Here is a 13062-nt window from a genome sequence, read left to right as displayed (position 1 = left end):
GAGAGTTTGGGCCCTGTTCTACCTCGACTCTCCTTCGGCCTGTGTCAAAGCCGGAAAGAGTGGGTTGTGTGGTTTGAGAGACCATGAGCAGACTTCTGGGCGTCTGGTTTTTGGCTGCACTTGGCAGAACAACTCTATTGTCTCACAGGGTTTACGAGGGATCCACATTCAAATACTCTACACGCCACTGAGATCCCAGAAAATATGCTTGTCGGCCGGGACCTTGGGTTTTCTGAGGCCACAGAGTATTGTAGTGCAACAGTAGTCGAATATGACGCTTTCTAAGCCTCGCAGCTCATCTAGAAAAAAACAACCTTTCTTGCTGTCTAGCAATACTTTTAGTTGCTGCCATCAGGCCAATGCTTTAATGTCCCACTGGCTCAGAAAACATCTACAAAAATAGTTAATTACCTCCCCCTAGTAGGTCATGTTTTCAATTTCGTTTGTTTGTCTGTCTGTCAGCAGGATTACTCAAAAACTGCGCTACTGATTTCCATGAGATTGGTGGAGGGTTGGGGCATGAACCAAGGAAAAACCCAATACATTTGCGACTGGATATGGATAAACAGGCAGATCCAACATTTTCAACGAGTTTGGTGCAGATCATGATAAAAAATCCTGATCTAGTGATTGTAAAGGTAGTTTCAAAATGGGACTGTTGGGCCTTAGTGTAGAAATGCACTATCCTGAGTACTTATCCGGTTTTAAATATATATATGCATACATATTTCAACTGGTGAGCCTCAAAGGAAAATGTAAGTTATGTTCTGGTTTTGACAGATAATAAAGTTAAGTTAAATTGAGCAATTCATGTCTCAAATATATTTACAAACAAGAAGCTAAAGAAAAGTAAGAAAACATTGTGAAAATATACAGACCACAGTAAAATCATCTTCTAACCCCATTTACTCTTTCATTTCATTTGATTAACCTTTCAATTCTTCATTCCAAAAACTAAAATGATGATTCACCTTTCTAGGCTCTACATGGACTATAAATATAAAACAAAATGTGGAGTATTACAAAGTTTGACAGGACTGAAACCATGCACTGACCTTGAAGGCATATTTTCTGTTGATGTGATCATCCACAGACAGCATAGATATATAAAAGCTCGGCAGGAGGATGCTGCCCAGTATCCCCTCCTCCTTTTCATCTGCAGATTAAAACAAATCAACACATTGAATTAGGAACTGTTCTGTGTTTATATTTTTCTTGATGACACTACACTGAACTCTGGTGAACAGAGTTAAAAAAAATGCAGAACCATGAGAAAATGCAAAGATTGGAGTGTTTGTCAAATGAGTGAACGGGATGGAGTCCAATCAGCAGGAAAGATGAGCATTGATTTGATGTCCTCTGTAGCTCGCTTCTATAATCCTTATTAATTTAGCAGACAGGGCTCCACATTGACAATGGCGCACTCTCCACAGGGGGGATTAGACCGAGTCCAGAGTTTTAAGCAGAGAATTGCTTGACCTATCAATTTGATATAAGCAATCTGCACTGCTTACGCTAAACAGAGCAGGAAAACAAAATATAACAGGCAGGCACTGTGGTATGTGTGCATGTTTGTGTGCGAGTGTTGGCTGGACGCATTCAGTTTAGCCCCTAATCCACTTGTCAGAAGACCCACCAACACTCAGTTACATGTGGCTTTTGTCTACAATGTGAATGGATACATCAGTATCAACTCCCAGGTCAAATGACTCTGCAGTAGACACAGGTTTTAATGGGCTCCGACTACAATCGGCGCTCTTCACCAGGGTGAATGTACGAATTTGGCAGGAAAGTGAGGTGAGAGAGCGCATCAGTTGTCGGTGCGTTCGTAACATTGAATATGACGGGGGAAAACAGAAAGGCAAACTCCTTAACAGGTGAGGCGAAAGAAGTAAATCGCCTTATTAAGCAGGTTTACTCAAGTTTGGAAAACCTGTGAATTTCTGCTCATTCTGATGTAGAAGAGGTTTTAAAGTCTTACAGCTAGGGTTGGGAATCATAGAAAAAAGGTAGCCAGGCTACAATTTGTAGCAATACATCCCAACCCCCCCATCGACCTTCTCGTCATCTGTTGCAAGGTGACTTTTCCGTGACTCGCTCACTAACCTGCGACTATCATCTCTGCTTCAGAGGTGTATGCCTCTCCGCTTTGTAAAGCCTCCGGTTATGTGCAGCGAGACCGATGGCAGGGTGTGAGCAGGCAGGCCGGTCGGTGAGTGACACCAGCGAATAATTTAATTTGGACCAAATGAAATTGGTCATGTTAATTACAGTCCTGCGAAGGCCTCAGACACCAGGTTCTTTTCTTTTTCCCCCCAGTCAACTTAACATATTGATGCTTTCAAGATAAATTCAGCAAATTTCCACAAATAAGATCAAAAAGTGTTTCAAAAACAGGGTCCAATCATTCTGCACAGGCTCAATATGAACAGTGAGTAATATTTCTGAAAGATAGCTGACCTCTGGTCGGCCTCTGCTGGTTTATTCGTAGATCTGTTTGCCCTGAAGCTATGTTCGAGCCATGCATCAGCTAATGAAGTTATAAGGGAAGTTAAATTGATCACCAGCATCAGGTGAGCCTGAGCCCACTGGCTGCACATTCATTTATTCATCAAGACTCTGCGTCTCTCTATAAAAACACACATAAACACAGCCGCTTCTGCAGAAAGGTCTCTGCACACAAGCTAACATGGTGGAAGATCCTGAGTGCACCACAATGCTCAGATCACAACAACAGATAGCTGCTGTGTTTAGTTGCAGGGCAGCTCAGTTCATGACCCCTCTGCCCACTCACTGCTGATGGATACAATTTCCTAACATCAGCCCGTCCGCTGTCGTCTGTGGCTTTTGTCAGTCAGTGGGCGGAAAGAAGGCGACAGGACTGGCAGACGGAAACAACACAGACTGGATGTCATCCTGATCAGCAGAAATGACGACTGCATCCACATGATGTGCGCAGGGGGGCACGCAAGACTTTCTCTGTAGCTACAGCAACAGAACACCTGGTCTACAGTTACCTAACAGCCCCAGTCATTCACAGTATTCACTTCTTTCCAGTAGGAAAGCTCTCAGGCACAAGGCTCTCGGACACAGCTGTGTCAATATTTGATATGAAATGCTGAAATGCCCCGTCAGGGGGCAGCTTATAAGAAAGATCCCATCTAAAGCTTGCAAATATATTCCTGCTGGGCAACGGTAGCAAAGAGGAAGATTTATAAGGACAGCCAGACTTTAATAATTAAATGGAAAACTGCTTTAAACTGGACTACAGGTCCCACATGAGAAAAACCTGATGCGGACAGTGGCAGTGGTCATATAAATAAAACATTAAGTTTCCACTTCAATCAAAGTAAACGATTAATTACAGGAAAGATCTGTTCTGTCCATTCATTAGCTACTCTGCTTCTCCTCTGCGGGCCTTGGGGGAGCTGGAGCCAATCCCAGCGGCACGTAGCAAGAAACTGGGTACACCCTGGACACCAGTCCATCACAAGGCTGACATAGACAAAAAACATTTTAGTTGACATTTACGACTACGGGCAATTCAGAGTCTCTGGTCGACCTATAAGCTGCAGGTCCTAATGCATTTGAGAGATCTGCTTCTGACTTGTAAATTTCACGTGAATGTCAAAGCAACATTTGGAAAATGTTTGGGAAAGTTGCGGAAACCAATTAACATAATTTCACAATCAGCTTTTAATAAGAGCTTTGAAAGTGAACCCATCATATACACACATGCAAACTGTATGTCTATCCTAACAAGCACCTAACACCAAATCATTTAGCCAAAACAGACGGTTTAATGATTAACATGCATAAGCTATTGTTGACCACACCTAATCCTTTTTCTCTGATCTTGGTTATTATGGAATGTTATAACTGCTATTGTGTATTTTCAGTGGTGGATGTATGGTTTATTTTTCTCAAAGTGAAAGATGACCGGACGTGTGAGTGAATGTATTCAAATAGGTCTGGGCCAAGGCGAGGTTGTGATAGGTGGACTGTGGTAGATTTAGCAGACGATTGGCCTCCTGCTCAGACCCAAGTTGGTGTGGTTGAGCTGCAAGGGGACACTCCTCTCCGTCAATTCCCGACCAGCCACATCATTACTTTGTTCTATGGAACCTCTGTCATGCTCCTTGCTTTTACTCCGATTCGCATTTTTTTTAATTTTATGATAGATTATGTTGATTTCAAGATATATTTGTTTGTTTGTTATTTTGGCCTTTGTCCACAATGAAGGTAAATGACTGCTATTGATTTATATTGTGCATTTAGTTCATAAATACATTGGTTGATGGAAAGATTTGTTCTCTGTGTGACTTGGGGAAGACGGGGAGCTTGTCTTGTGCTTGTGTTGTGTGTCTTACTAGACGGGACAGAACAGCAAATATTGGAATGAGATGTCAAGGTGTTGTTAAACGCTCAAAACACATAGCTACAACACATTTAGTTATAGAAATCCATGTTTTTACACATTCAGACTTCAATACACATAACACACCAAGATCGGAACAACTTCACAACTGGATAAATGCACACATTTGGATAATATGCAAACTCCACCAAGAAATGGTCAGGTTCAAACCCCAAATCTTTTTTGCTGTAAGACGACAGTGCAAACCACTGCACCACCGTGCAGACACCAGTGGAAGACATGGGTTGTTTTTACTAAATTTAAACATTGGTTGTCTTTACTAAATTACAAGTGTAAGATGTTCAAAAAGAGCGACTAATGATACAGTATGATGTCTCTTTAACGTGGAATTAGAGGATTTAAATCAATAGGTAAATATTAGCCGGATCTATTCTGTTTTATGTACAGTATCTGAATCCAATGATTACATAAGTATGCAAAAAGTGTAAAAAAAAAATAAAAAAAATAAAGAGCATCAACTCTGGAAACTGGACATGTGAAATCCAATATCCTGCTATGCTTATGGCAGCATCTAAGCCTTGTCTAAAACCCTGGCTTTGCTTTGGGGAAAAAATTATCCTTTAAATATCAAGTCGGACGACTGTAGAGCCCTTTTGATTAATATGTCTGTTCAGTTGGTCCTGACAGGCGGCTCACCACAGAGACTTGCAATCGCCAAGAAAACGGCTTGTGGTGCTCTGAAGGTCACAAGCTCAGTGACCTACTAATCCAAACCAATCACTGTCGTTAGCAGGTCCATACAAATGAAACGTGCTGTCAGCCACGTGGACAGGACTCACCTCTGTAGTAGAAGAGGCAAAGGTCCGACAGCACGAACCACCTTTTCTTCCACAGCTTCATCCCTGTACTATCCTGCAAAGAGAGCAGAGGAACAGAATACAGTTACTCCACCTGCTAGGGGGGGGGGGGTTATATTTTAAAATGACAAACAAAAAGAGGTTGGTATGGTTGCCTCATTGAATTCATTCCAGGTGATTAACCATTAGGCTACATATCACTCGATGAATGATGGGCTTTCAAAAGTTGCTATGAATCCAAGAATCCTGGCAGGAAAGAAACTAGATAGACCCAATGGGAGGGCCAGCTCGGCTCAGGGATACCCCTCTGACCCAGTGGAGGTGATGGAACAGAGGAGATTGAGAGCTGCCATCTCTTACAGACAGGCCGTCACTGAAGGAGCTGTGATAATCTATCACAGGTGGTTCCTTGCTGCTGCTGTTAGACTGTACAAGCAGCTCTGCTCCCAGTGGACCACACAAAACAATTCGGGGCCAAACCCAGGTTTATTTAAATTGATCAGTGCAATAATCATTCCTATCAGTGCAATTGAATAGCTGAAGCGCAATCTGTTACACTGTATATACTCAACAAACACTGGGAATAATCTGTTTACACTCCATAATCATTTCTATCATATCTTTTCTAAATTGCATGTGTTTTTGTTGCACGTTTACTCATGTATTGCATTACAACTGGTGTCTGTTTGGACTGTCCTCTTCACTGCTGTAAGACAGAAAATGTCCCTTATCTTAAACTTCCAACTGACATGTCACTAAAACAACTGGTATCCTTTTCCTTGTTTTGTCTTTATGTGCCTGTATATTGTGGTATAAAACCCCTCCTTGGACTTTTGGGTAATTTAAAATGTTGTATGTAAATAAGCTAAATTAATAGTCAATTTTTATCAAAATGTTACTAACTCGTGTAATGGAGTTAAGCCTGAAACATGCTTCTTACGTGCTGACGGGCGGCGCACCACTTTTCTAAAATTTACAGCAAAGCTCCGCAAGCTCACTCAGCCCGCAAGGCTGTGATTGGTCTGCTCTACATCCCTTCTGGAGCTGCATTTCGGTTTCATGCCCCATAATACAGGCAGAAACAACGGGAGATTTAGAAGAATGAATATGGACCAAATAGAAGAGCGTTTGGCAGAAGAGATCCGAAAGTATGTCCACTTGTATAACCCGTCACTGACTGGCGTATTTGTCCGCCTGAAAAAGGCTACAAGGAGCCGCAGTAGCTATGTAAATAAACAATCGATGAAGAAGAAAGAAGGCGTCTCTCAGGTCGTCTTCGACAAAAAGCATTACTCCGCCTAGTGTTCTGGCGCGGAATTGCTTTGTAAGACGCGCAACGGTTGGGGAAGCATGAATGACAACGAGTCTTGCGCCACAGCGGCGTGAAAAGACGCAGACGCAGTCGCATTAGCATGTTTCAGGCTTCAGGGACATTTATTTTGCTCAGGCGGAAACATTTCAGTTTTTCTAATATGATGCAAAACAATAATCAGAGGGCTCTTCTGTATTCTCAACCAAGAACCAGCTTTCACTTTCAAAGCAAGTTGCTTAGTGTCCCCCCCCCCCAAAAAAAATCCAGTGCTTAAGTTGTTCTTCAGTATTGCTACGCCGTGATCAAGAGGGTTTCAGGCTGCAGCATTAAACGGATGAAGGGTGAGGATAAGGGTATTAACCCTCCATTTGCTTTATTGGAAAACTTGAGTCCTTGATCGTGGATCCCACCCTGGCAAAAACGCAGGGGGGAGGGACCTCAACAACTCTGTCATTATGGTCAAATTGCATGTGGACTGCAGTTTACTCTAAATGGAAATTCGGTTCTGCGAACCAGCATGTTAAACACATTAGAACAAAACATATTTCACAATTCCAGATGCTGTGCAGTTTGGAGCCATATCTAAAATGTAACATTAGATTCAAATTTCCTAGCAACCATTCTTTTGTCACCCTCACTCTGTACAATCAAAGTCCCAACCACAGGGTTTACAAGGTGTTGATGAATAAACTTCAGAAATCAAAGGTTCTGTTAGGTAGTCCTCTGTTCAGCGGGAGAAAAAAAACGAGGCTTTTGCCAATCACATCAATCACTTTGTTCTCCCAAAGGATCAACTGAAAGGCTGTAGCGTTTCCTCCACCAAGGACTTCAATAGCTTCCAGGTTTCAATGAGGCTGGAAAATAAAAGTGCAAATCCAGCTTTTATTCAGGGTAGCAGATTTGTGAGTCTTTAGCTTGCTCTACGTCACCCCGATTGAGGTCCCCAAAGAAACAGCAGCTGGCAGCCGTACCAAAGGAGGCCATCATGTGTTCACAAAACTGTGCCGGGAGGCTGCAATCAAAACTAAATGAGTCCCCCACTTATAGGAAGCACGAGAGAGCCCTGTCTGGTTGAGAGCTTCCTCAAGCACCCCCGTCTTCACTCTGCTGCAAGTAACCAGGGAGCTGCGATGAGGGATTGGTATTTAAACAGTGGCCGCGCTGGTTGACTGGCTGAGCAGTAACACTGGACAAAAGAAATGTTCGGATCCTGTGAGATTTCAAAAAGAAGCTTCCTTTGTGCTCAGAGTAAAACTGCTGCTGCAAAAGTTACAGAGGGAGGGAGAACACAAGCCTTGTTCCTTGTGTAAGAAGAGGGAAATTGTAGTCTGCATTTATAAGATGATTTCATGTTCCCCAACTATGCTAAATACAGAAACTTTCTAAAATATCCTCATTTTTAATTATCAGTTGCATTATTACAAATATATTTATTAAAAATGAACAAAACAAATAAACTAATGTGAACATCTGAACATCAATATCAAATCACTTTGTCGTCAATTGTCAATTAAAGCTCAATATGAATTATTATTATTGTTAATATTGTTGTTGATCTGCCATAGGTTGTTATGTGTAATGGATTGCATAGCTTCATACTAACATGACTACTCATGCTAGCATCTTTGTGAGATTTTACTGGGGCACAACGGCAAGTAGAGCTAAATGCTAACATCAGCATACTAATAAGCTCACTCTGACAGTGCTAACTACAGCCTAACTGATACTGGATTGTTTTTAGGAAGAGGCAAAATTTTGTACAAAACATATTTTCTCTTTGAGATTAATCTATTTGTGTTTTTTTAATTAATTTAAAGCAGACATAATTTACGGCGATATGATAACGTGCTAACGTGACAATCACAGAATACAGGAAGGGAATCAACAAAGATAGTAGAATTCATCTTTACATGTAATTTATGGTCTGGACCAGATTGCATGGCAATCCGCAGAGCCATGTCACAAGAATGGCTTGAAATCAAACTCATTTACATATTTTGCCTCTCAACACTTTATTGGGCGATTTACTGGAATACATATAAAGTTAAACTTGGTGTCATGTGTTCTTGCTTACCTGTTTATAAAGCCAGTTTTTCTTCATTACTGGGGCACCGGGATTCCTCCTGATAGAGTTGGATCTCTTCCCGAAATTATGAATCTTTTTGGAAGGCCTTGAGGGCTAGAAAAAGAGCATGAATGAATAACCAGCAAAGTGAGCTCGATCCACAAAGAAACAACTACTTTTTCCTAAACTTTTATCAAACTATCAAAAAGGAATTACAAATGATTTAAGTTGGGTTTTCATTATATCCCCTACTTAAAAGACATGCTTGATAATCCAATGGTAATAATGAGTGATACATACTCTTCCTGCTGGGCTACCGGGGTTAGCGGCATAGTCCGAGCCACCTGTGTAGTTGGAGGCCTCACTCATGATGTTAAGTGCTTGTTCCTTCTTCTCATTCGCTGGCACTTTAGAGGAAGATCTGAAATAAAAAGAACAAAGTGCAGTGAGAAAATTGTAATTATAAGACAGAAATATAGAAAACCGATTTAAATTCATGATCCCAATAAGAGGAGGAGAATAGGAGGAAGCAGCCTTTATTCTCTGGTTTCTCTCTCTTCTTAAGTTTTACCTATTATAATAAGATCTCAACCCAGACCTATGGATCAAGCCAATTACTCCCACCATGTCAACATAGATACATGTCCATTCCTCTATCGTCTTTTAATGCACTGCAGTGTCTGTCCAAAATATTGGAATATGGCAATTACAGCAGTGAATCAGGCCAGGATGTCTATAAAGCTTTCTTTACAGCAAATGTGGAAAAGTGTAGCTAGTTTGAAAATACGAGATAGGATAGAACACCTTGTTGTTTCTGGCTCATGGATATGTCCTACATTCTTTAGGAAGGGAACAACATTGTGGTCTAGAGGGAACAAGACAGGGAAACCAGAGTAGAGCAGAAATACTGCAGCAGTGAAAGAAAGTGTGATCTCTGAGATAAAATGGTTCCAGGTCACTGAATAGGGACAGAAACTGCAAACTCTACCTTGCTAAATCAATTAATATCCCAACATTTAAAGGCTTCAGATGAAATGGTACATCTATCTAGATAACCTACAGTCGTTCAGTTTATCATCTGTCAGACACAAGGACAAGACCGTTAACCAATAAAAACACATCCATACTTTTATCATAATCATGCATAATCTTATTATGTAACTTCACACAGAACTTATAGAAGAATGAGTATTTATTTGATCATTAAAGTTAATTGGTTGCCTTAGATTGCCGGAATATATAATTGGGGTTCTGTGTAGAGGTGACACATTCCCATGGTCACTATCAGGGAAGTGGTTGACAAATGCTCTCTTGAGTTGAAGTGTGCACAATTTTCAACTGGTTAGTCCGAAATAGCTTATTGTGCAGAGTGATGAGCAGCCGCTGAGGTTTGAATTCTTCTCTATCTAATGAGCTGGCTCCAGGAAATGAGCTCCAGAGTCATTCAGCACTTACAGTGACGGGAGAAATCCGAAGTGAACCGTAATCAATGGTGTGCGGACTTGTCATCAAAACTAAGGTGGGGAGCAGTGGAGAAAATGGACTCACTTTGGTTTAACAGATAAACTGCTCTATTTGATGCTCTCTTTAGCCGATAAACCATTTCCAGCCTCTGAGCTCCTATATGATTGTGTGTGTGTTGGCTCCTTGTTGATAATTAGTTTGGGCCTGATAATCAATCTGCATGCTGTGAAATTGTAAAGTAGCCAGTGTGTTAGATTAGCTGCCTTAGCGAAATGACTGCCCAATGACAACCAGAAGATAAAGAAAAAAGATACAGAAGAAACTATGCAGTAAAAATATACTTAAAGTACATCTACTGTGTTTGGAGTGATTCAAATAAGCTAAACAAATGATGAACAACAATGGTTTTTTGTGATATATTATGAAATTATATTTTTGTTTGAAAACCAAAGGATAATGTAACCAAAGCATCCCATTGAGATAATGCACTTACGTTTCTGACCAGCCTTGTTCTTTATGACCTCACCAGACTAATGCGGATATATTGCAAAAAAAAACTTTCCCTCTGCTTTTGGGCCTCTCATCCACACACTAACAGGATTTTAAGTAGAAAAACTTATTTTTACAAACAAGCTGATTTCATTCTATGTGCATTTGTGTGTATGAGTAAAACAGAGTCCTTGAGAAACGATGATGTCACAGCTCGTTGTGTATGCCTACTACTGCTTTGTTTAATGAGCATGCACCAAAATCAATGGGTGCTATATACTATATATCTATAGTTTCAGCATATCGACGGATCGTTGAGGACAGAGATTTGTTTTAAAGCAAGGGGGAAATATCTGTAAAAAAAAAAGAAAAAAGATCTGCAGTCGTGTAGACAAAGCTTCCAAGGTTTGTTTCCCTATCTAGGCCTCTCCAGTATTTATTTCTCAACCCTTTATGTCAAACACAATGCACAAACGCAATCGAGACCACCAACTGCTTCATATTTATACTTTGACATGAGACTTTGCTCTGACCGGCTTCCACTAACATGTTAGCAGGGGATACAACATGGCTGACATATGTTCATATCCACAACAAGCTGTTTTCAGTGTTTGTCTGCTTTGAATTACAGTTTTCTTGTTTAAGATGGTGCTTGTCACCCAAAAGCAGTGGGTATTGTATTGTACAGAGTAATTTACCACAGCTCTATGTGAACAGCGAAGTGAATGAAGATCTCAACTGGAAACCTAAAAGACTTAAGAAGAAGAAAAAAAAAAGCTACTATACTCTAAGTATTTGCAAAGCGGTTATAGCAGCATATTGCTATGTTCATATGTGTAAATAATAAAATAAAGGTTACCTGGTTAACTTAAATAAAAAAACTTTAATCAACCTGAAAAGAAATGGTTGCGGATGAGCTGCATGTCCAGATAACTACACTTACTCTAACAATTCACAATCACTTTCCTGTTCCTACACCAATTATGCGATTATACCTTTGTCTGTTTGTTGGTTGGTTGGTTTGTTTGTTTGTAAGCTAAATTAATGCTAAATCCTCTGGAGGGATCACAACAAACAAACAATATGACTGTTCAATCATACATTTACAATATAACCCGATCTAAATAGTTAAAACTATTGATTAACTTTTAATTTCCGCATAGGCCACACTTATTTTAATGCTGGTATATCATCTGTGGTACAGCTACATGTAAATATTTGGGTGTTCCATGTTAAATAAAACAATAAATGAGAAAGGTTGAGCAATACATGTGAACAAACAAAGTTGATCTAAATTTGTCTTGAAGGAGATACCAAAAAAACAAAACCTAACAGCAATTCCACATAGGAAGACCACCCCATGTGTATTAATGTCACATCACGGTCATGGATTTTGTGCGTCTGTGTGAGTGCACTGGGTCTGTGTGTTGCCATTCTAAGCAAACACTAAGCTGAGCGGCTGAGGGTGCGTTTTTTTTAAATGACCACACAGCATTTCTAAAGAAAATGTGTGCTTTAAAGACCGTTGTTTGGTGGTGAACCTGACCATTATTTTTTAAATGAACAGAAAGACGAGAAGATAAGGCAAGCTTTACTCTTGTACACCATCGCAGGTTCTAGAGCTCAGCGATAAATCGAACATGTACAGATACTAATAATGATTGCAGTCATACCTGCATTTATGTGGCTTTGCTCTCTAACAGTGCAGTGTTTCTGAAAGTGACTTAATGCAGTATTAACAATTTGAAATTAATCATCATTCAACATCAGGAGGCAGGGCAAGTTAATGCTAAAGCTTTTCAAAACAGAAACTAATTCATTAGGGGGTCATATAAAGCTGACTTATAGTCGTCCTTTTGCCCCAATGGAGGACAGAAATCTTGTTTCTGAATTTACCTCACGTAGAAAAGTGTTTATTTTACAATATTTATTCATATTTAGGCGAGTAAGCAAAATGTCGACGATACCGATTTTTTGGGTCGTATCACCCAGCTCTAACATAGCAAAGCAACATAGTGAGAACTCTACAGTAAATGTAGCCGTTACTTCCACAGAATGTGGCGGCTGTTGCTCTGGAGGTGGAGAAGGTCGGTGGGTCAATCCCTGCAGGCTCCTCCATTAAGAAGTTTCCTTGAACACAAAATTGCCCCTCAAGGCTGATCGACAATGTACAAAGGTGTGTGTGAATGGATGAGTGCAGTACTTGCGCTTTGAGTAGACGATAAGACTGGAAGCATTAAATAAATACAGTTCCTTTACCATTTTGTATGAAGGGGTGTTTACTAGGGATGCACCGATATGGAAATTCTTGGCCGATACCGATACCGATATTTAAAATAACAATCTGGCCGATACTTGTTTATTTTCTTTTTGTTGTTATTCATTCACCCTTTTGTGCCAGAAAAATAATTAAATAATTATTTAGAAAGCACTATTTAAAAAAATGTCAGCCCTTCATCACTCTTATCTTTTAATGAGCACAGATTGAATCAGATTT

General features: G+C 40.3%; 1 protein-coding gene across 5 annotated transcripts in view; it reads right to left on the bottom strand.

Moving 5' to 3' along the window:
- Nucleotides 1-13062, bottom strand: part of LOC128444948 (pleckstrin homology domain-containing family A member 5) — a 90969-nt gene that overhangs the window by 23923 nt on the left and 53984 nt on the right. For all 5 annotated transcript variants that reach the window (XR_008339215.1, XM_053427670.1, XM_053427665.1 and 2 more), the window contains exons 5-8: nt 8913-9033; nt 8622-8726; nt 5218-5290; nt 1056-1156 (exon numbers count right to left, since the gene is read on the bottom strand). Coding sequence is in view for 4 of the 5 variants with exons in the window: in XM_053427670.1 (XP_053283645.1) it covers nt 1056-1156; nt 5218-5290; nt 8622-8726; nt 8913-9033 (400 nt within the window). In the remaining variant the exon portion in view is untranslated. The remainder of the gene's footprint in view (nt 1-1055; nt 1157-5217; nt 5291-8621; nt 8727-8912; nt 9034-13062) is intronic.

Source organism: Pleuronectes platessa, chromosome 7, assembly GCF_947347685.1.
Source record: "Pleuronectes platessa chromosome 7, fPlePla1.1, whole genome shotgun sequence".
Taxonomy (NCBI): Eukaryota; Metazoa; Chordata; class Actinopteri; order Pleuronectiformes; family Pleuronectidae; genus Pleuronectes; species Pleuronectes platessa.
The sequence above is the reverse complement of the archived record's forward strand: the minus strand, read 5'-3'. Positions and strand labels throughout refer to the sequence as shown.